General features: G+C 41.1%; 1 protein-coding gene across 1 annotated transcript in view; it reads right to left on the minus strand.

Moving 5' to 3' along the window:
- The window catches only part of Prdm2 (PR/SET domain 2), a 111314-nt gene that overhangs the window by 78330 nt on the left and 7442 nt on the right, over nucleotides 1-25542 (minus strand). Inside the window, exon 2 of the mRNA XM_028880663.2 lies at nucleotides 12717-12790. Within this exon, the coding sequence (XP_028736496.1) occupies nucleotides 12717-12725 (9 nt within the window). The 5' untranslated portion in view covers nucleotides 12726-12790. The remainder of the gene's footprint in view (nucleotides 1-12716; nucleotides 12791-25542) is intronic.

Below are 25542 nucleotides of genomic sequence, written 5' to 3' on the forward strand. Positions count from 1 at the left end.
CCAAGAGCAGCTGTTAACCTACTAAGCCACTTCTCCACCACCATGACCCTGTCCTTCTTAAGAGGGACAGACTTGAACTAGCAGAGTCATCTCTCAGGACACATTTTTCCATGTGTGTGGTAATGTCTTGAATTTATGACAGATACTCCTTGGGGCTGATCCCACTTGCACCCACACATCTGTAGTAACAAAATCCAAAAATGCTCAAGTTCTTTACATAATCGGCACAGAATGTATATATGCCCTGCACACACCTTCTCATGTACTTTAAACCCACAAAGTATGGGTTAAGCACTATGTAAATAGATGTTAAACATTATTATTTAGGGAACACGGGAAAGAGAGAATCCTCTACATGTTAAATGCAGAAACAAGTTTGCCATCCAAATATTTTCAACCTGAACTTTGTAAAGTCTAGAGGTGCAGAAACCATGGATACCGACTAACTACACAAAAATCCTTTTTATTAGAAAATGCAATTTTAGAAACAAGCAATTTAGAAATAAATCTTTGGAACAAAGGAATTTTTCTTTAATTCTTTCCCCTACAGCATTCATAAGCTGGGCTCTTTTCTACATTTACTATGATAGTACCAGATACAGTTTCATACTCCGAACTGGCTGGCCTTCTTACATGAAACAATCACAACTGTTTCTCACTTTGGTCTTAATCTAAAAGAAACTATAATAAATGTCTACTCAGTACTAGTGCACTGATATATTTCTGAGTCCCTACTGCAGTCCAGACTACACATCACATTTACCCCAACAATGCATCTCTGTGGTAAGGACATTAAATTAAATGCAAGCAATTCCCAATGCTCAGAATCAAAATCAAGCATAGAAAGGGGAGCAGTGATGGGATGGGAATAGAGGTGCCACTTCAGAGAAAATGTGCAAAAGGCAATAGTAGGGACCAAATCATGACTAGGAAGAACCCTGGTGAACTCAGAGAGCAACTAAGCAAAAAAGGGCCAACGTGTTCAGGGCAGAGGAGATGAAAGTGGCTGTTGTAGAATATTACTTTAAGGTGTGTTACTTACCTTTTTTTTTTTAACCTTGGAGCTGAGGACCAAACCCAGGGCCTTGCACTTGCTAGGCAAGCATTCTACCACTGAGTTAAATCCCCAACCCCAAGGTGTGTTACTTTTGTTATTTTGCATTTGTTTAACTCTGCGCAGTTGTGTCTGAAACACCTGATGGGCTAATAAAGAGCTGAATGGCCAACAGGGAGGCAGGAAAAAGGACAGGCAGGGCCAGCAGGCAAGGAGAATAAAAAGGAGAAATCTGGGAGGAAAAAAAATTAAGAAGGATCAAGAACAAGGAGAGGAGGATGCTATAGGGGCCAGCCACCCAGCCACACAAGCCAGCCACAGAGTAAGAGTGAAAGTTAAATATACAGAAGGTAAGAAACAAAAAAAGCTCAGAGGCAAAAGGTAGATTGGATAATTTAAGAAACGCTGGCAAGAAACAAGCCAAGCTAAAGCCGGACATTTGTAACTAAGGATAAGCCTCCATGTGTGATTTATTTGGGAGCTGGGTGGCAGGCCCCCCAAAAAGCCAAAGAGTTAAAACAAACAAGTACAAGAGGCAGCCAGAGCTAAGGCTGGGACAGTCAGAGGTGAAGCCATGAGCTTTTGTCAGCAAAGTGGGAAGGAATTCCAGTAAGGAATGTTGGCCACAAACAAGATGCCTGTAGCTTTGAAGTCCACTGTAGCTGATGCTCTCATCCACTGCACGGCCTCTGTTGCCCTGAAGCCTGAAATGGCAAGGCCCTCTCCACTTGGCCCACACATGCATAGCAGCAAATGCTCAGTGGGCCAATGAAGTAGGGCAGGTATGACCTGTCTGTAGCCCACAGGCTCATGTGAGACATGTGGTGGTATTGTGTTCCCCAAAATATTGTGCACCCTAATAAACTTATCTGGGGTCAAAGAACAGAACAGCCACTAGATACAGAGGCCAGAAAATGGTGGCACTCACACCTTTAATCCTAGCATTCCAGAGGCAGAAATCCCTCTGGATCTCTGAGTTCAAGGCCACAATGGAAACAGCCAGACATGGTGACACACTCCTTTAATCCCAGAAAGTGAGCCTTTAATCCCAGGGAGTGATGGCAGATAGCAGAAAGATATATAAGGCGTGAAGACCAGAAACTAGAAGCATTTTGGCTGGTTAAGCTTTTAGGCTTTTGAGCAACAGTTCATCTGAGATTCATTCTGGATGAGGACTCAGAGGCTTCCAGTCTGAGGAAACAGGACCAGCTGAGGAATTGGAGAGGTGAGGAAGCTGTGGCTTGTTCTGCTTCTCTGATCTTTCAGCATTTACCCCAATATCTGGTTCTGGGTTTGTTTATATTAAGACCTTTTAAGATTTGTGCTACAGAGACATGCAGGTATTCCCATCAAAATTAACAACAGCAAGAGTCATAAACAGAGTTGAGGATGTGGTTCAGTGTTAAGGTTCATGTCTAGCATGGGCAAGGCCCTAGGTTTGATCGCTAATTATACATCTAACCTCCCCTCCCTGTTACACACACACACACACACACACACACACACACACACACACACACACACACACCTACCTCATACAAATTCAAGGTCCTGCCCCATCCCCCAAAGCCAAGATCTAAATTGCCACTTTTTAAACTATTTCCATCAAGGCCAGCAAACAGAGGCTACAGACAGACTGTTAGGTGGGTTTATTTGGTCTACTGAATGTTTTAAAGACAAAAAAGAAACAAACAAACAAAAATCCCACAATTCTTTTGGGGGCAAATAAAAAGGCTCCCATCTTGCCCTGGCCCCTGACAAACACCAGGCATAGCCTCTGTGTTCTTCCTCCTCTAGATCAGGGGGGTCTCTCTTAAGGGCAGGCTTTTATGCTGCTACTCCTCCTAGGCCTCCATTCTTCCAACCAAGCAATGTCCTCTTCATCTTTTCAAGTTCAGTTTGAATCCCAGCTTATTCATGAGGAGAAACAACCCACTATGGCCGCTCCTTCTGAGTTTCCATCAGTTTCATGTCATAGACACACAGGACTCAAGGTCTATGGAAAAGCTCTCAGCTTCACAACCCATGAGGTTGCTGTAATGGAACAAGCAAAAGTCTGAGCTCAAGTTGGCAATAAGAGGAATTAGAAGGCATTAGAGGGCCGGCAAGACAATTCAGCAGGGAAAAGCACTTACCATGCAAGCATGATGCCTTGAGTTCAAATCCCAGAATCCACAGTAGAAAGATAATAGACTCCTCAAAGTTGACCTCTGACAGTCTGTGGCATATGTGGGCCCCCACCCCCAGCACACATTATACACTCACACACAACAGTAATGATGAATGAAGATTTTAATCTAACAACAACAAAGGCACTAGAAGGCAGAACCAGCATGTAGCTGCTGGCTGATGTAGCAGAAATAATTTACAGAGTTCCCACTTCCCAGGCTGCAGCCTGGAGGCTTCCTTTTACTAATCCATTTACCACTGACTGTAACCACAGGTCTACCCTAACCCATCAGGTAACAAGCTACAGCCAAGAAGTCAGTCAGGTTACAGAGGGAGTGGCTTCAGAGTTGAGCATGGGTAATGACCAAAGACCACACAATGAGGTACAGTAAAACTGCTCTAATGCTCATCTACCACATCATCATGTCCAAACAACACAAAAAAGCAAAGCTTTCCAGTTACTTAAAGAAACACAAGGGGTTGGGGATTTAGCCCAGTGGTAGACTGCTTGCCTAGCAAGCACAAGGCCCTGGGTTCAGTCCTCAGCTCTGAAAAAAAAAAAAGAAAAAGAAACACAACCCAGGTTGTTATTGTTTTTTTTTTTCCCCAATTTTCAGATAATCTAACAGTTTCATTTAAAAAAAAAAAAAAAAAAAAAACAAAACAGCTGGGTGGTGGTGGTGGTGGTGGTGGCGGCGGCAGCGGCGGCGGTGGTGGCGCAGACTTTTAATCCCAGCACTTGGGAGGTAGAGGTAGGTGGATCTCTGTAAGTTCGAGGCCAGCCTGGTCTACAAAGCGAGTTCCAGGAAAGACACAAAGCTACACAGGAAAACCCTGTCTCGGGGGAAAAAAAAAAATCCATGTTTTATAAAAATTGCTGTTAAAAAAAAAAACTGCTATCTAGCAGATTACAGGATTTAACATGAGATTTAAGTACCATCATTAGAATATAAATTTCTTAAACTAGACATTTATTTAGATCTAAATCATAACAACTAGGAATACCTATGGAAGTCTTTTTAAGTCTGAAGATTTAAATTTGTATTTATACTTATAAACATTTCTTTGGCACATAATTAGTATATGCTAAGACAGACTATTTTTAGTGTTAGGAAAAAGAGAGAAGAAGATAATGAAAATGAAAGTGAGAAGCCACCACAGAACTAACCACCTGGTAGAATCAGACCTATGGACAGACTCGGCTAAATACTCAGATGGTATCAAAAGAATTCTGCAAAGGAAATGAAGCTGCAAGGCAGACAACAACCTGGATAGACTGCAAAACCATCAGAAGACACAGAACATGCTCTGTATGACTGCATGTCTATGACACTCGAGAACAAGACAAACCACTCCATGGAGACACAGAGCTCATCAGGAGCCGCTAGCTAGGGTGGAGGACTAATGGGCAAGAGAAGCCCTGAGAAACAGAAATATCCTGGAGCCAGGAGATGGCCATAACTCCATGTGTGCAGATGTGTGTCAAATGGGTATACTATGCTGTACACAAATCACACTTAAGGAAAAAAAATCTAGAAAAAAATGGCCTAGAAGTCTCCTTTAATATCAAACAATTTAAAACTTAAGCTCAGAGACAAATATTTGAGGAAAAATGTTAATGAGATACTGAGAAAACAGGAAAGTAGTAACAATATACAACCACAGTAGAAACCTAAGGCAAACAACAACAAAGAGCTTAATAAACATCGCAGCAGAAAAACAGTACTACTGAGGACAAACTCCAGCAGCCCTAAATTTCAACAAGAATGGAGATGATGGGAAAACACTTTAAAGTACAAAACAGTATCAAACTTTAAAAATACAACAACTGGAATAAATGCAATGTCCACAGTAAAGGAAACCAAAGTATGTGTATTAAACACCTCCTTGCAAGAAAACACTAAAGCAGGGTTGAGAGCTGGTCCAGCGGTCAAGAGCACTTGCTGGTAAATCTCAAGGACAGAGTCGGGATCCCAGAATCCCCATCCGGAGGCGCAGGAGTACCTGGAGCTCCAGTTCTAAGGAATGCAGTGCCTCCATGGGCACCTTCAAACAGACACATGCACACACACATAAATAGAATAAGTATTTTTAAGTGTATGAAATTAAAGTTTTAAATACTGTATATTTACAGATAGAAAAGTTAATTTACATACAAAGAAATAAAAATCTAGCTGACCTCATAATTTATGATCCTAAATACATATTAATCTTTAAATCATCACTAAACCAAAAATGAACCTTTAGGATATCAGACTTAAAGGACAGGAATACCAATATAATAGAGTATAAGATTTATTTATTAACCCAATTCAAACATTTCTCTACTCGAAACTCTCCCATCCCTCAGGCAAAATCCCCCCTAGTCTTTTACAAGGCCCATGAAACTGACCTCATCCCTCTTTGCTATGGTTCCATGTGGACTCAGAACCAGCCTCTCCTCCCTCACCACAGTCCCTCTCTCCACACACTCTGCCAGCTGCCAGCTGCCATTGGTAAAATAACTGCTGAAATAGTGGCTAGTACAGAAGGTGCCATCCACATTTTACATGTGCAATATGGACTAATGGTTCTGGCTTTTAAAAATAAAAGAATAAAGATTGGGCATGGTGGTACACATCTTTAATCTCACCACTTTGCAGGCAGAGGCTGGGAATTTCTGTGAGTTCAAGGCTGTCCTGGTCTATACAGTGAGTTCCAGGGCAACCAGGGCTATGTAGAGAGACTTTTTGTCTCAATAAACCAAAAATATGTATCACACACACACAAATGAATGAGCAAATTTTATTGGCCTTTCACAAGAATGTAGTAATTCCACTTACACACTTTACCCAAAAAGTAACTACAAATTATCACACCAGTTTTAACCCACCAAAACACTTAAAGAATCTGATCCAGATACTGAAAGAGAGCAGCAGATTACGGGGGATTCTACTCAGCAGGGTTTAACATTAAGAATACTTTGGAGGGGCTGGAGAGATAGCTCAGAAGCTCTGCTCTTCCAGAGGTCCTTGAGTTCAATTCCCAGCAACCACATGGTGGCTCACAACCATCTGTAATGAGATCTGGTATCCTCTTCTGGCCTGCAGACATACATGTAGGCAGAACACTGCATACATAATAAATAAATAAATCTTTTAAAAAAAAATCAAAAAAAGAATACTTTGGAGCCAAGTGGTTGTGGTGCACGCCTTTAATCCCAGCACTCATGAGTCAGAGGCAGGTGGATCTCTCTAAGTTTGAGGCCATCCTGGCCTACAGAGTGAGTTCTAGGGCAGCCAAGGCTACACAAAGAAACCCTGCCTCAAAAAACAAAAATAAAAACAAAACAAACAAAAATCTGTTTAAAAAAAAAGAATATTTTGGAGCTGGAGAGGCAGCTCAGTGGTTAAAAGAACTTGCTGCTCTTGCACAGGACCTATAACCCCAGTTTACATGATCTGATACCCTCTTCTGGTTTCCGTGGTCATCAGGCAAGCATGTGATACACATGGCATACATGCAGGCAAACACTCATACACATAAAAATAAAGAAAAAAAATATAAAAGAAGAATCCTTCATGCAAAGCTATACATCACTGTTGCAATAGGCTAATAATTATCACTACAGCACTTGTTACAAACAAAACACACCTAAGATTTAATCTTAGGGTATCCAATATTCAAACAATTCTTGCCTGTTTATACTTTTGAGGCCAACCCAATCTACACAGCCAGAATCTGTCTCTTTAAAATGGGGGTGAGGGGAGGGGGAGCTGAGGAGGGTACTTCAAGCTAATACTAGGACAATCAATGGGGAAAAGAATCAATCACGCTTCAGGACACTAAAACAGCATTTAATTGCATTTGATTAAGGAACAACTGGTTGTAGTAACAGTTTACAGACAGACACACACAACAGAAAATTCTTATACACCACCTTGGAAAAAAACATCAGTCAAATCAAATCTATAGTACAAAAAAAAAAGTAGCCTCTTCCCAAAAGCTTAAATTGTCCAACTGAAGAACTGTGCTCCAACATGTTGCAGGTCTCAAAAATGAACAGGCTTGTTACCACATCCCTACCATACATCCTTGGCTCTAGAGCAAATCGGACAGCACTTTCAATAAAATACAAATGCCTTCCCACAGCACTGACTCTCACACCAATATCACCCTGTACTGTAGTCTCTGATGGCACCAATCTTCTTAAACCAAGCTCAGGCCCTCCCCTAAGGATCGAATGTGTGTTACTCTGCCTGTTGTTTTCTTTTCCTAGATCAGTGTGCACTTCAGTGCTGGCTGTGTCCCATCTTGGCTCTAAGATGGCCTCTCAGACCAGCCTTCTGTGTAACCCAGTGAGCTTCCTCTAACTCCACCGCCATGCTTCCTCACTAGCACCTGCTGCATTGATTGCCTTCACAGTACTTTCACTATCCACTGGAAATGGCCTTGCCTGCTTCCTCCAAGCATACAGGCTGCAGTGCTTGGCTCACTGCAGTGTCCACAACATGCTAGGAGGTGTTCTGTGCATGGGAACAAATAAACACCTAGGATGGTCGGTCGGTCAAGATAAGAGCTGCAGATGGCTTAGAACAGTGCTCAGAGCTGGATGTGTGAAACTGAGTGGTCACAGTTTCTTTGTTCTTTTACTGGTCTCTAAAACTATCACAGAAAGCTAAACTGCCCTGCTACTGGTTAACAGCAGTAACATACATAGATCACTGTTTAGAACAAGGAGATGCTGTGACTATAGTCACTTTATTGCATTATAGTCACTATATTGCAAATATTAATAATAATTTGAGCTATACAAAGAATGAGGGGGACTGTGTAACTCAGTAAATTAGTAATAAAGGTACTCACAGTAAATCCTCATAGCTGTCCTTAAATACTAATTTTTCTCTGCTAGCAGATACAATCCCCCACCACACTAATTTAAATGATATATACCAAAAGGTGTGGCCAATTAATGTCACATATTAAGACCAAGCCTCCACTGACCCTTGTACTTGTGTAACTATAGCAGCACAGCACCATATTAATCTACACAGAGTATGTTGTTGTAGAATATTATTTTAAGGTGTGTTGGTTTTGTTTATGTTGCATTCGTTTAACTCTAAGAAGTTGTGTTCCTTTGCCTATCTAAAACACATAATGATCTAATAAAGAACTGAATAGCCAATAGTGAGGCAGGAGAAAGGATAGGCAGGGCCTGCAAGCAGAGAGGATATATAGAAGGAGAAATCTGGGAGGAAAGAGAGTGGTAGCCAGAGAAGGAGGACTGGAGGGGCCAGCCACCTATCTACACAGCAAGCCACAGAGTAAGAGTAAGATTTACAGAAGTAAGAGAACGGGAAAAGCCCAGAGGCAAAAAGATGGGATAATTTAAGTTAAGGGAAGCTGGCAAGAAATAAGCCAAGCTAAGGCTGGACATTTAGAAGAATAAGCCACTGTGTGTGATTTATTTGAAAGCTGAGTAGCAAGCCCCCCCCCCCCCCAAAAAAAGCCAAAAAACAACCAACAACAGAATGTAGCAAAGACAAGGAAGTAAGTTAGTGCTGTTTTAAGCCACTGAGCTGGGGAGCTGTTTGCTACCTCTGCATAGCCCAGTGTACTCTCTGGCTGCTTAGTAGACTGCAAAGCTCCTTTTCTTCCTCTGGAATGGCCATCTCTCTGGGCCTCAATGTCTTCAGTCATAAAATGAGAATTCTAATGCCTGCACTTCATAGGGTGTTTTACAAATACGGTATTAACAGGAGAATATTTATACATTCTACTTGTTTGCTTTTGATTTGGGTTTGTTTTTTTTGGGGGGGTTGTTTTGCTTTTGTTTCTTTTTTTTGGGGGGTGTTTCGAGACAGGGTTTCTCTATGTAGCTTTGGGCCTTTCCTGGAAACTCACTTGGTAGCCCAGGCTGGCCTCGAACTCACAGAGATTCGCCTGCTCTGCCTCCCCAATGCTGTTGTTTCATTTTTAAGACAGGGTTTCTCTGTGTGTCAGCCCTGGATGTCCTGGAACTCTCTTTGTAGACCAGGCTGGTCCCAAACCCACAGATATCCACCTGCCTCTGCCTCCCGAGAACTGGGATCTACACTACAGGGTTAGTGTAGAATGCTAGTGAGGAAAGAAAGGACAGCTATGATTAAAAAAAAAAAAAAAATGGAGAAAATAAAAAAGGAAGACAAACATGACCCTGCCTGCCAGCCAGGCATGACTGTAAAATGGAACAAGGACTCACCTGCACAGCAAGCTGTACTCCCTCTCCTCCACCATGCCCAGCACATACATTCTTTTTTTTTTTTAAATTAGGCACATACATTCTTGTTTGTTTGTTTGTGTTTGTTTTGAGACAGGGTTTCTCTCTGTAGTTTTGGTGCCTGTCCTGGATCTCGCTCTGTAGACCAGGCTGGCCTCGAACTCACAGAGATCCGCCTGGCTCTGCCTCCCAAGTGTTGGGATTAAAGGCATGAGCCACCACCGCCAGGCCCAGGTACATACATTCTTAACAGAGTACTTGGCAAGTGTGCTAAGAATTCAACAGATACAAAATGGAATTAAACTCTAAAACATATCTAACTTAGACTACTTTGAGCCTATTTGCATTATGTCACTAAATAACCTAGGAACCAGGAGAACATCACAGAGATGATCTCCAATTTAGATCAGTCTGAAATACAAAGGAAAAAAAAAAAAACCTTTACAATGAGTTTAGCAGGATATAACCATACTGAAAGTGCAGGAGCAACTGTACAGGGTTAGTGTAGAATGCTAGTGAGGAAAAAAAGGACAGCTAAGATCCAAAAAAAATGAAGAAAATAAAAAAGGAGGACAAACATGACCCTGCCTGCCAGCCAGGCATGACTGTGAGGAGGAACAAGGACTCACCTGCAGAGCAAGCTGTACTCCCTCTCAAGATCAAAGAGATGGCAAGAGTAAGTACTAAATGAGTAACAGGGATGAGGAAGAAAGATAAAGAACTAATGTTCTGGGGCATGTGGAACCCCAGAAATGGCTTCAGAGAGAAGTCTAGCAAACTGCCTCTCTAGGAGGGACTTAGAACACACCAGGACAACAGAATGTGACAGGTGGTGTGTACAGTATGGGCAGGCTCTGAACTCCACTGCTCCTCCTAAAGAATTCTCACAAGCACCGTGACCATAACCAGATCATCCCTGTGCCTCAAATGGCTCATTCATGGGAGAAAAGTGAGTCTATGCTAATGCCTCTGAGATCACAGCCATTATGAGAAGTTTTGACTGCTGAAATGCAACAGAGAGATGCTAATCATTTCCTAGAGGGAAAATTCCAACCAATCATAAAACAACTTTAGGATTTTAATTATAAGTCAGTCTTGTTCAAGTTCAAACTTTTTTCCACCTGAATTTTGTTGTGCAGTTATTTGGAAAATTTTAGTACAATCTGGTTGACAATGAGAGTGATAAATACAAGAACAAAAGCCATAAACTATTCTGAATAATATTCTTATTTTTATTATAATAACAATATTGGAAATATTGATTAACTTAATATTTCAGCATAATAAAGAAATTTAACTGAAAACGCTAAAAGTTTTAGTCAGGAAAAATGGAAGGGTTTTACAATCCAAATAAAACTTTCCTCACTGCCAGCCCATTTAAATTACACAAATAAGAAACGTGCTAGCCATTAGAACACACATGGATACTTTCGTCCTATACCTGGCACTTGGCATCAAAGGAAGCCCTGTACAGATCTAATGTTAAAACTTGTCAAAAGTAACGTGAGATTGCTAAAGAACCAAAAAGTGAAATGGTTATTGCTACAACTGTTTTTGAATAGTATACACTCTTTGACACAATTGGGACATTAAAGCAAAGTGTAAAGTATCAGAAAATAATAATAAGGTCCAAGAACATTTGAAATCTTACTAATTCAGTAGGGAATGAAAAGCAATGCACAGTTAAGCCTAAGCTTAACTGTCAGCTTCTCAGATAATAAATGAACACAAAACACAGCAAGAACAGTCCACACTCAAATTCACTTCAGAAAGTCACCATCACTCTAGCCCAGACTGACTCCTCTAACGAGTCCCAGACTACAGAAAAGTCACTGCCTTTGAGTGACCAGGTTCACATTAAGAATCAATCTTACAATAAGAGAAAAAATGAAATGCATACATAAATATACCTCTGATGTATGATGACTGAAAATCCATTCTGCTTTTTCCCTATCCCCTCACCATTTCAAATATAATCTGCCTTCAAAAGCATGTCAGTAAATCTTCAACTATTACTATAATAGAGACCATGTGCTCATGTGCTTGCCAGACTCATGTTTATGAGTATAGTCCTCTATATTAAAATAAGCTTATTTCTGATAATGAAAGCAATGAAAAGAAATCAAAAAGATCCACTCCAACAATTTCACCTCTCTCAATGTAACCCAGGACAGAATGTATTAAATCTCATCACCTCACAAAATTATACTTATGGTTTCTAATTAAAAACACCTGGAAATGACAAAAAGATATCTAAAGTTTCAATTGATAAGATACAAAATGTTTTCAAGTCCACAGAGTTTTAAGCTATGAAGTAAAAAAGAAATTTACATACTTTACATTTTTGGGTTTCATCTCTTTTAAAAGTTACTTATAAAAAATTTTAAGAGAATGTTTCTGACATCCATAAATTAATCTTTCTTTCTTTCTTTTTTTTTTTTTTTCTTTGAGACAAGGTCTCTCTATTCTGTAGTTCTGGCTGTCCTGGAACTTGATATGTAAACCAGGCCAGCTTCAAACTCACAGAGATCCATCTGCCTTTACCTCCCAAGTACTGGGATTAAAGGTGCACTTACAAAAATTTTTAGGAGACCATTTCTAGCATCCATAAATGTCTATAACTGTGAGAATGAGACAAAAAATAAGAATATTGCTCTAGAATGCATGAAAATCACATGGCTAATATTACTCATCAGAACACCCTTGAGGTTATGGAAATATCCATAGCAAAATAATTTAATCTCCCAGTAATCACACACCCTCCTGCAAGAGAAAAACATCTTATATTTCAGTATCTGCCTTCTGTATTTTATACAATGGACTTTCAAGGACAAAATACTTGAAAGTTTCTGTTTGATCAGCTATGGTCTCTAAAAATGACTTTCAATCTTGGAAAATTGAAAAATAGAAAGTTCAGAAAATAAAAGCTTAATATGTACCAAACAAAGAAACACAAACCCCTCAAGCTGAATGTGGCAGAAGAAAGGTTAAAAAGGGAAATCTGGAGCTAAAGTTCCTAAGAGTTCGTCCCCCTTGGGAAGCAAAGCAACAGCAGCAACCCACAGCAAGCAATGCACATGCCTTGCCACACACACATTCATATTGTGAGAGCAACGGCGGATAATGGGGCGAAGGAACCAACACAAACATCCAAGAGGAAGGAATGAGGGTATGTGCGTGTTGCTATGTTTTAAAATCAATAGCTGGCCTAACATCTAGGTCATGAATTTGTATAAATTTTATTTTTAAACTCACCTGATGCATTTTCAATTCCTGTTGTGTTCTGTAAAGATACACACAACAAAGAAACTTCTTTGATTACATGAGCCCTAAAAAGAAAAACAGACAATTGTAATATGCACCTGCCTACAAGTTTACAGTGATTTAAAACTGCATATGAACTACAGAGTATACTCCAAGGGCTATTCATAAAGCAACCCCTGCCAGTCAACCTTAGTCCAGACTGACAACTAACTTCTCAGATTCATTATCATAATAAATATATTTCTCACTAAACCCTCCTAGGGCTTCACTGTACTCTACAAACCAAGCAGAATCAGCAGAATGACATCATATTTTAGGTTAAGAATTGCATCACTCCTGGAGAAATAAATCGGCTTTGTTAATAGTCAGAAGCACAAAGCCTAGCAGAGTAAGTGGTGTGCAACCCAGGCATCCTTCTTTTGCTTTCAGTATTTGCTGCATGCAAACACAATTAGACTCCATTACTCTGTTTTTCAAGCTCCTGAAGCAGAAGGGTGGACTGACTAAAAAGGGCCACATGAAATTCTCTTCAAAGGGAAGAATAAAAAGCAGGCAGTACCATGCAAAGCTTTTAAAAGAAGTCTGGAAAGAACTACAATTATGCCTCTCTAAAGTATTGTTTGACAAAGTCACGGCATAGTAAGATGACAACAAAAGTTCTTCTTGTAAATACATATGGCATACAGTCACATACCTCATAACAATAGGGCAGTCAACAACTGTCCACATACACAATGAGGATCCCGTGAGACTGTTGTATTGCCTCATGTTTAGCACTGGTCTCAGCAATGTCATACCAGTACCTTAATGACATTCAAAAATAAAACTGCCCAATGATACATTGTTAGATCACACCCTTAAGTAGTGTGTGACTGTATTCATTTCTAAATAATAATCTACTAGCCAGGTGTGGTATCATACTGTAATTCCAGCACTTAGGTGGAGACAGGAGGATTTGGAGTTCAAGGCCAGCCTGATCTACGTAACACTGCTATCTTGAAAAAGTCTATGCAGATGGTCTTTTCTATGTATGCCCATGTAGGTATGGTGGCTCATGACTAATCCCAGCACTTGAAAAGTGGAGGCAGGAAATCAGGTTACTCTGAGCTACATTAGATAGTTACCCCCCAAAAAAAATTAATTAACTAGCGATTTAAAATATATAGATACAATGTATGCCTCGAGTCAGTTTCTATCATTCATATATGTGAAACATACCACTTTTGGTAGACCCTCTACTGTAACATTGTAAATGTCTCCAGTAAGCACACATACACATGTACCAGGAAGTATAATTCTCTTATTTTTTCATGCACATCTTTAGTCCACAAGACACCACCTATATGGTAACTGTCTGATTTGATTGTCAGTCATACAACAAGCTTGTGATGTAATGACACACATTTTAGATTGAAGAATACATGCCTGCCCCATCAGAGGCAACAGTGCTTAGAGAACAGTGGTTCTCTAAGAGGAGTTGACTTTCTGTTCTTTCCTTGAGCTGCTGGACCATACTCACCTGATGACCTTTAACAACAAGGTATTATATTTAAATATGGCCCTGCTCATCTGAATTCATTTTTATGGGTATTATGCCCAAGGAATGTACTCCACAGCATTCCATCTTGTTACGCGGGTCAGTCAGTTCTGGCCAAGCCAATATAAACTCTTAGTATATTCAACAGATAAAATGTCAAGGTAACTGAAGGACAGCCCATGGAGTCAGTTCCTTTAAAGTGGTTCTCAACCTTCCTAATGTTACGACCCTTTAATACAGTTCCTCATGTTGTGGTGACCCCCAACCATAACATTATTTTCATGCTACTTCATAATGGTAATTTTGCTACTGTTATGAATCACAATGTTTCTGTGTTTTCTGAAGATCTTAGGCTACCCCCATGAAGGGGTTGTTCAACTCCCAAAGGAGTCGCAACCCACAGGTTGAGAATCACTGCTTTAAAGTTTAACACTGATATTCAATATGACCTTCCCCAGGATACATATAATACAGGAAACACAACTCACCCTATTGCCTGAGACTTAATCTGCTATCCTGTCTGAAGGTGGTTCTTAGGTCTGAAAAGTTACTAATGGTCTCTTAGGCAGGCATACCTGCCCCCCATACAATGTTTACTGGCTACTATCAGCTCCTCTAGGCCTGTGTGACATCTTACACTTAAGGTTTCTCTTCTCTTCTTCAAGTTCTTATATGTGAGTTTATGAATTTGGCCATGGGAGATGTGTGGAAGGATTAGACTTCTATGCCATTTCCTCAGTTTGGTTTTTCCTTCTTTTAAGACTTATCAGTATCACTGTAACAATCACCTATGAAGCTTCTTCCAGAGACAGCAGGCCTGTGCTGCCTTCACACACTTACTTTGATGATCTGTTTTGAGGGAAGCACTGGCATCTTCAGCTAACAAGACCTAGCTTCAGGCTGGCTGAGAAAACTAGGCTATGTTCTACAACCTGGTTTCATTTAATGTATGGTGGTGGTGTTTGATTTTTGTTTGGGTTTGTGTTGTTGTAATTTAACAGCTTTACTGGCTATTCATGTATCGTGTAACTAACTCAATTACAATGTATAGTTCAAGAGTATTCACCAAACTGGAGAGATGATGGCTCAGTAGTTAAGAGCACTGTTGCTCTTGCAAACAATCCAGGTTCCACTCCCAATACCTAATAGTGGCTCACAACCTTCTTTAACTCAAGAAACCCAACACCCTCTTCTGACCTCTGTAGGCATCAGACATGCACACACATGAATATATGTACACAAACATACAAGTAGGCAAAGCACACATCCACATAAAATGAAATAAGTAAATCTTGAGAGAGAGAGAGAGAGAGAGAGAGAGAGAGAGAGAGAGAGAGAGAGAGTGAGAGTGAGTGAGTTAGTTTACCATGCTGTGCAACCATCACCACCACAATCACTCATGGACATTTTTATCCGCACAAAAGGAAACCCTAGCAGTGACAACACCCACCCCTAACTCTTACCCCTCAGCAACAACTAACCCACTTCTTGTCATATAGATTTGCCAGTTCTGAACACTACACTTTGTCAAGAGAAAAAATGACAATGAAAGACCTTAATGGGCTTTACTTTACATTCCAGAAATTAGGCAGCACATCATTTCATACAAGAGAGTGAGTGTTCCTTCACCTGCTTGTAACACAGATTTATAAAGGTCTTATCACAAAAAACCCGGAGCCTGATATAGGGGTGAAAGCTGAAAGATCAAAGAAGCAGAGCAGTGGTGGCTGGCACACTCCTTTAATCCTAGCACTGAGAGGCAGAGATCCATCTGGATCTGTGTGAGTTCAAAGCCACCCTGGACTACATGAGATTGACTCAGTCTAGGAGAGAAACAGAGACAGGCAGTGATGGCACACACCTTTAATCTCAGTACTGGGAAGCACACATGCCTTTAATCCCAGGAAGTGATGGCTGGGTGGAGAAAGGTATATAAGTCATGAGGCGACAGGAACTAAAGGCTTTTCGGAAGAAGCATCCCTTTCAGCTAGAGGCTTTTTTGGCTGGAGCCTTTGGGTGAAGACTCAGGGTTTTTAATCAGAGGATTCGTGGAGTTGGTAAGGATGAGATGTGGCAGTGGCTTGTTCCTTTGTCTCTCTGATCTTTCAGCATTTACCCCAATATCTGGTTCCAAGTTTTTTTTTTTGTTGTTGTTGTTGTTTTTTTGTTGTTTTTTTTGTTGTTTTTTTGTTTGTTTGTTTGTTTTTTTCGAGACAGAGTTTCTCTGTGTAGCTTTGCGCCTCTCCTGGAACTCACTTGGTAGCCCAGGCTGGCCTCGAACTCACAGAGATCCGCCTGCGTCTGCCTCCCGAGTGCTGGGATTAAAGGCGCCCGGCTGGTTCCAAGTTTTTTATTAAAAGACCAAATTAGATTTCGTGTTCCACCTGCCTGCTACTCCTCCCACCTGAGCACCTACAAACAGGGAAGATCCTTGCCCTCTAGGGAAGAGGCCCACAATGAGCAAATGCAGAAAACACCTGAACTGTAGAAAAAGGGCTATACAGAAAAGCAAGAAGAGGTCTGTCAAGAAGAGGCGCACCATCTCCTGTCTCTCCACCTGCCAACCCAACAAGCTGCTCTAGGGACAGGGAGAAGAGCTGTGACCTGAGAAGGTAGAAGAAGGAAGAGGAAGAGCACCGAGGAAGCCAGAACCTGAGCTGAAAATCTCCAGACGCTTGCAGACTGCAATGTCAGAGGCAAAGCATAGACTGGTTTGACATGGTGGAAAAAGAGAAAGAAGTGACTGGATCCTGGATAAAATTGCAAATAGAGCCTCTAACTTCAGCTACTAGATTAGAGATGAACTATGAAAGAAAGAACAAGTCGGGATGAAACCTGAGCCCCCATTCTCCCAGAACGAGCGGCGTGGAGGGGGATGAGGGGTGCGGCTGCTGCTTCCTAGGGGGCTACCTGTTGCTGGAGGGCTTCTCTCCAGGTTCCCCAAGCCCCGCAGTCCCACAATCCACTTATAAAATAATCACTCAGACGCTTATATCACTTATAAACTGTATGGCCGTGGCAGGCTTCTTGCTAACTGTTCTTTTATCTTAAATTAACCCATTTTTATAAATCTATACCTTGCCACGTGGCTGGTGGCTTACCAGAGTCTTTACATGCTGCTTGTCCTGGCGGTGGCTGCAGTGTCTCCCTCCTCAGCCTTCCGCTTCCCAGAATTCTCCTCTCTCCTTGTCCCACCTACTTCCTGCCTGGCAGCCTACTTCCTGCCTGGTCACTGGCCATCAGTGTTTTATTTATATAGAGCAATATCTACAGCACTTTCCCTTTATTTCTTTTTTTAAAAAGGAAGGTTTTAACTTTAACATGGTAAAATTACATATAACAAAACAATTACTGAGCAAGAATTATAGTTACAATATTAAAGAAGATGTCCTATCTATCTTATATTTGTGAGTTTAAGGTTTTATATCTAACTTATCTTTTATCATAACTGAGGAAATTACAACTATCTAGTTTTCAACCACATCAAAGACCTGAGAAGGAACATAATGGTACCTGAGAAATGGTAGATGGATGCAAGCAACTTCCAAAAAATTTATGAGTTGACAGAAACAGCCAGCTGCCTGGGCAGTCACCTGAGGTTTCCACAGTGTTGGGGCATCATCTTCAGCCTATAGGCTTAGCGTATCTGACAGACTCATTTGTGAAGTAGGATGTACACAAGGTCAACAGTTCAACATCACATTGGGTGAGAGCAGTTCATGTACCAGAAACACCTGAATTCCACTAGTGTCCTGTCATGATTCAGGATTTTAAATTCTGGAAATTGTTGACAGTTTTTGAATTCAGCTGTCCATTCTTCTTGGCTGTGTATATATGGCTTCATCTCAGCAGCTACCCTCCCCTTCCATCTGCTCTGCAGTTGGTTTTCCCTCTTTATTTCACATTCTTCTTTCCTTTTCCCCATCCACTGTAGTTGCTAGCTCACAGGCACAATTCAACATTCACACAGAGTTATCTGCTATGTGACACTGGACAGATCAAACAGTACAGGGCTTAAAACATTTCATTCTTGGATGCATTAGCTTAATAAATGGCAACTTTTCTAATTAAAAAAAAAAAACTATGTGACTCAAATTGTTACATGATGAAGTGTAATCTAAGACTTTCCTGATTCCTCCTTGTCCAAACAAAACCCATTCATTATTTACTGTTGGAGAATATAAAGATCTTAACACCTTCATTTATTTATTTATTTATTTAGGTTTTTGAGACAAGGTTTCTCTGTGTAGTTTTGGTGCCTGTCCTGGATCTCGCTCTGTAGACCAGGCTGGCCTTGAACTCACAGGGATCCGCCTGGCTCTGCCTTCCGAGTGCTGGGATTAAAGGCATGCACCACTGCCGCCCCAAAACACCTTCTTTTAAAAGTTCACTACATATCTATATTCAAGGGACCCTCTTCTCTGTCACTTCTATTCTTAACTGCTAAAAAAAAAAAAAAAAAAAAAAAATTCCTTTTTTTCTCTCTCTCTTGATTCCCAACATGGTAAGTTACATACCTAAAACTTCATAAACCAGGCACTTGCCACCAAGCCTGATAGCCTCAGTTAAATCCCCAGAACACATGTGAACAGAAAGAACCAATCCCCCACAGTTGTCTTGACCTACACAAACACACACCACACACACACACACACACACACACACACACACACACACACACAGAGGCATGCATCACCCATACATAAATGCAAAAATAACATAAGTGTACCTTTTAAAAAAAATATTGTACAGTATCAGAACTATTACAAGCCCAACAGACTTCTCAGCTGATTTTTTAGTATATGTATGTATGTAGTGTGTGTGAGGGTATGTACACACATATTCACATGTGAGGGGCACACCAGTGTGCAAGTGTCTGTAAACTTGTGTGCACGTGTATGTAGAGGCCAATAGGTTGACATCAGATACCTTCTTCAGTGGCTTTCCACTTAGTCGGGACCCCTCGCTGGGCCTAGTCCAGGTAGCTGGCTTGCCCTGGGATGCCACTCCACCTCCTGAATGGTGGGATTATAGACAGGGGAGCCATTATTTGTATATGGATGCTAAGAATCCGAACTCCAGTCCTTACACTTTTGCAGAGAGTGCTTTATCCACTGATGCATCTCCCCAGCTTTCCTGCTTTTCTAGGTTAAATTTTCTCTAAAGTATGCCAAAGTAAATCACATACAGTAGTGTGTGCTTGTCACACTAGTTACTCAGGAAACCAGATAGAAGGATCACTCTTGAGTTTAGAAGTTCAAGACAAGCTTGAACAACCTAGCAAGACTATAACACCAGCAAATGGGAGACTTGGGGGAGTCTCTTTAAAAGTATCACTGTGTATTGAACTCAACAGCCCCTGGCCTGAGACTGCCTCATTATGAGCATTAGCACTGCCCTGGCCCATCAAGGCCAGCAGTACTGCAATCATTTTCACAACTGAAAAAACCTACCTACCTTCCCAAACACAAGCTCAGGGGCTGAGAACAAGGGTCTGTAATAGGACCACGTGTGCTATCTATAGTAATGACAAACTCCAAACACTGCTTAAAAACCCCAAAGCTTTCACAGTACTTTGACCTCAGCACTGACTGGAACAGCAACACTTCCGCATTCCCACTTAGCTAATGTATGGCATCTCAAAGCCAAAGTTAATCCACAAGATATCCACAATGGATCCTATCAGTGCAGAGGGAGAGAAAAATCTTCTCACACAAATCATCAAAACCATTCCAGTGCCAGGCAGTGGTGGCCCACGCCTTTAGTCCCAGCACTCAGGAGGCAGAGGCTGGCGTATTTCTGTGAGTTCGAGGCCAGCCTAGTCTACAGAGCGAGTTCCAGGACAGTCAGGGTTATTACACAGAGAAACCCTATCTCAAATGCTTTTTTAAATTTTTATTAAGATTTATTTTACATGTGAAGATGTTTTGTCTACATGTATGTATACTACATGAATGCCTGGTGCCCACAGAGGTTAGAAGCAGGTACCAGATATCCTGCAAATGGAGTTACAAGTTGGTTGTGACTTGTAATATGGGTGCTGGGAACCAGACTCCAGTCCTTTGCAAGAACAAGTGTGCTTAACTGCTGCACTATCTTTCCAGTCCAGCAAACTCTTTTTTAATACTAAAAACTTCAGTGCTTCTAATTTTCTACTTACTAATAGATACTGAAAATAGGTAGAAAGGGTACAGTAGACGGATGCATAAGCTTGAGCCTGTGAATGTAAATCATCAGTTACTCACAAATAGCATGGATCACTGAAAAGGTACGAGCTTCAGCTCCACCTTATATTTCTAAAATTCTGATCACATACATATACTTATTTTCTTTTTAGATTTATTTTGTTTTATGTATATGGGTGTTCTGTCTGAATGTGTACATATGTGTGTATATGTGTATTATAAACATACATATATATTTAGATATATACACGTGTACACACACACACTCACACGCACAAGCACACACATAATGTAGGTACCTGGTGCCCACAGAGATCAGAAAAGAATGTCAAATCCCTTAAAGTTGGAGTTAGGGATGGTTGTGAGCCACCATATGGGTGTTGGGAGCCAGCCAAATCTGGGTCCTCTGCAAAATCAACAAGTGACCTTGATCACCAAACCATCTCTGCAGCAACTTTTTTTTTTTTAAGTAGTGTCTGGCTTGGGCTATAAGAGACACTATTTTTTTTAAAAAAAATCTAATCTTCCTACTCTGCCTTCTGAGTGTTGGGATTATAGTGTTCTGCCATGTCTAGTTTATAGAGTGCTAGGGATAAAACCCAGGGCTTCTGGCATGCTAGGCAAAGTCTATGAACTTGGACACATTCAGCTGTACTTTTCAAAGATACTGCTTTCAAATTATGGAACAAATCATCCTTACCAATATTAACTTGTTAATATAAAGGTTACTTGAGTATTGAGGGTCGGTACCAAAAACCTAAACAAACAAAAAGTTACTGGTCTCTCACAGTATCAAAACAATCTGAACAACTGGTAACATGCTCCAGAGACCTGAAAATGTAGAGATAAGTGACACTCCTGACCCTGGGTGTTCAAAGACCTGTAACCACTCACCATCCTCTGAAAGAAAGCAGAATGTATCTAAGGGCAAGCACACTAGCACAAATCAAACACATATGACACTGGTTATGCTGTCTCTGTGCACAGCTGCAACTTATGCATTTTACACAGCTTTAGGAAAAGCAATCTTTTTTAAAAATATCAATTTAAGTCTAGGAGGAAGGAAGAATGATGAAAATACTTAATACATTCACGCACAAATCACTCAGTTATTTTTAGGATCAATTCAGATCTTCTGTTCTTATTTGAAAAAATACTGTAACTTCAGGACTGTTACTTCTAACTTATATTCATTATTGCATGTGTGTGCTTGCCACTGTGTGCATGTAGGGGTCAGAGGACAACCTTCAGGAGTCAGTTGATTGTTTCTTCCAGAAATTTCCAGGGGCCAAAGTTCAGACACCCAGTTTGGTGGCAAATGCTCTCACTTGCTGAGCCATCTTACCGGCCTAATTTTCCCCACATTGTAACATCAAGAATCAGAAGCGATTACTTGCGTTGTAAGACTCCAGAAGCTCACAGACAAAGAATAAAACACTAGCTTGCTGTGCTAGTGTTAGACCAAAATGCAATACAGACAGACAAGGTGCAAGGAACCAGCACACTGTTAGAGCTAGGCTAGAAGTACAGTAAACACAGACAAGGTAGTACAAGAGAAAGGTCTGAAAACAGCACTTTGTGAAAGGAGTCTCACAAGTCCATATAATAAATAGTCTAATCACTACAAAGTAGCTCTTTCAGCAAATAAGCATCATAGTAGCAAATAATATGGAGATAGGGCCTTTAGCTTATCAGATTTACTAACTGTGGCTTACTCTGATCAAAAGACTCTCACAACCCAGAAACTTTAAAATGAATATATTAAAACCATGCTAACATCTCAAAACCAGATTTTATCAATTTACGAACACTATCAGATTGTCAGGATCCCTACCAGGAGGGTGGCACCAGTAGGTCATGATTGAAACAGGCACTGCTCACACTACACCTGCTCAGAGAAAAACACATCCATTTTCCTTTCCCAAAATAATATGATTTCACAAATCACCTAGTTCCATCCAAAAATAACAAAGCCCCAACTTTTCCTTGAAGATACAAATTATGAGTGGCCTGTTGGTGGCATGTTTACAGAGCATGTGCAAAGCTGTACAGCATTGCCAAAACAAAGAAGAAAATACAGGCAGTATTACCAGGTTATATAAACTGCAGTAAGAACTGTACTGAAATGTGTACCACTTTAGGAACAGGGAGACGTGTGTTTGTGTGTAGATCATGAAAGCAGACTCATGAAGGAAGACTGAGCAAAAGCTGACTCACTGGGTGTGGCCTCTGCTGAAACCTCTCACCCCCCAGAATGACTTCCACCCAATACCAAAGACAGAGGTGATAGAGTAGATCAGAGACACCAGCAAATCAGTTGCTCAGCCTCCAGAGCATGTGAAGAAGCACAGTGACCAGGCTGTTAACAGAGAACCCTGAAGTGTTCACCCACTTCAGTACACTGCTTTCCATCACATGGTCCACAACACCAACATAACAGCCCCAGGGCCTAGATCCCTGAAGGTGCACAGCACAGAGTATTCTGTGACCCAAACATAAATAAGGAAATGGGGGCTTAGAGGGTTGATTCAGGTGCTGACAACACTGTTTCCATGCAGCAGACTAAAAACCCGGGGCTTTCTGTTCCCAGAGCTACAGACACAAATGAGAAAATGGAGCTGATTAAGAGTTCTGCTTAAAATATGTAAGTTACAGAGCTCTGAGGTCAACAGCCCTTGGCTCTAGAGGGCCTTAAGCAATTAAACACCATCATATTAAAATGTCAAGTAAGAGACCAGTTGATATCCTAGGAAAGTAATATAAATCTGCACTTAGACTTCAGACACCCAGGAGTTTTCCAACCAAATGGAATTTTTTACTTTACAACAGTGGTTCTCAACCAGTGGGTCACACCCCCTTTGGGGGTTGAATGAACCTTTCACAGGGTCACCTAAGACCATCCAAAAACACAAATATTTACAATTCATAACAGTAGCAAAATTACAGTTATGAAGTAGCAACAAAAATAATGTTATGGCTGGGGGATCACCACAACATGAGGAGCTGAATTAAAGGGTGGCAGCATTAAGAAGGTTGAGAACCATTGCTTTAAAACAAAAGGGACTGAATAAATAATTCAACTGATAAAGTGCTTGCTGAATAAGTATGGGGACCTCAGTTCAATGCCTAGCCCGCTTGTAAAAAAGCCAGGTGCCACAGCACACATACTTATATGCTGAAACAGGAGGACCCTGGGTACTTGCTGGGCAGCCAGCCTAGTCAATCAGTAAGCTCCTTCAGGTGAGAGACCATCTCTCAAAATATAAATTGGGCTGAGGAAATGGCTCAGTAAGTAAAATACTTACTTGTCATGCAAATGTGAGGACCTGAGTTTGAATTCCTAGAACCCATTTAAAAGCTGGGCACAACAGCATGCATGTCTGTAATCCCTGCACAGAGATGGGGACTGAGTCCCTGGAAGCTCACAACCAGCTAACCTGACATACAGAGCAATGAACAAGAGATCCTACCTCAGACTAAGTAAAAGGTAAAGATCAACACCGAAGTCATCCTCTCACTTCCATCTGTGCCCACTTGCATGCACTCATGAGCACAAGCATGCACACACACACACACACACACACACACACACACACAAATAAGCAAACAAACCAAAAAATAAATAAATAAATGCAATTAATGGCCTGCCTACAAGATGTGCTGTGGTAAAGATGGTGCAGAAATTGTGGGATGACCAACTAGTGACTGGCCCAGCTAAGACCCGTACCCTGAGAGGGAGCTCACCCCTGCAGGCCAGGATAGAACCAAACATGACTGGCCAAAAAAAAAGTCAATGAAATGCTTCCTAATGATATTCTCCTACACTCACAGATTGGTGTCTAGCTCAACTGTTATCAGAGAGGTTTCACTCAGCAACTGATGGAAACAGAAGCAGAGACCCACAGCCAAGTATTAGGTGGAACTTGGGGAATCCTGCAGAAGAGGGGGAGGAAGGACTGTAGGAGCCAGTGGGGTCAAGGGCACCACAAGAAAACCCTCAGCACCAACTAACCTGGGCTCACAGGGGCTCATAGAGACTGAACTGACAACCAGGGAGTCTGCATGGGTCTGACCTAGCTCTCTGAATATGTGCTACAATTATGTAATGTGGTCTCCTTGTGAGACTCCTAAATGGGAGCAGGGGCTGTCGCTGACTCTGTTGCCTGCTTTGGGGACCCATTCCTCCTACCAGATTGTCTCATTCAGCCTTAATAGGAGGTGACTAGTCTCACTGCAACTTGATAAACCATGGCTGGCTGATAGGCATGTGAGGCCCACCAGTATCTGAAGGAGAAGAGGATGGGTGGGAGGGAGGGTGCTCGGAGGAGCAGAGGGAATTCTGGTTGGGATGTAAAAACAAAAAATAAATAAATAAAAACAAAAAAGAAAAGAAAATTGAGTAGGAAAAAAGAACAAGCAATAAAGAAAAATAATAAAGATAAAAAAAATTAATGGGAAATTCTTCACAAAATATTACTCCCAAGTTGGGGATGTAGATCAATGGAAGAGTACTTGCCTAGCATGTGTGAAATAATGGGTCCAAGCCCCAGCACTGCAAAGGAGGGGGGGAAAGCTTCTAGCACCCATTAATAGAGCTAAGCTTAGAAATAAATGTTGGTCATTGTAGATTATCATCTCCCTGGCTGATTTTAAAGACGTCTATTAATACTCTCCCTATTCCCCTCATCATATACCTATGACATATTTCACTGAACGTGGGAGCTCTAAATTTATGTCATTGCAAGCCTCGAGTTCTCTACAATATATATTTTCTTATCTCTCCTTGTAGCAGTAGTTATTCTCCTTCACTGTACCAAGAACAAAAAGATCACTGTCAATTTTCCTGGGTGAAATAATCCTATCCCATCAAAACATCCTTGAATCAAATTTTTCCTTATTTTAAAGACTAATTGCCAAAAAATGCAGATGTGAAGATCAGCAAGAGAGGTGGGAATGGGGCAGGAGCACCTGGGCTTTCTGCTCACACCCTGTGCCACTACAAATTCAAGGTTATAAGGAGTCCCAGCCAAAGTACTGCAACCCACTGCTAACTGCACATTCTGCAAAACAGAACCAACATAAAGACGTTTTAATT

This window comes from Peromyscus leucopus, chromosome 2 (assembly GCF_004664715.2).
Source record: "Peromyscus leucopus breed LL Stock chromosome 2, UCI_PerLeu_2.1, whole genome shotgun sequence".
In the NCBI taxonomy this organism is placed as follows: Eukaryota; Metazoa; Chordata; class Mammalia; order Rodentia; family Cricetidae; genus Peromyscus; species Peromyscus leucopus.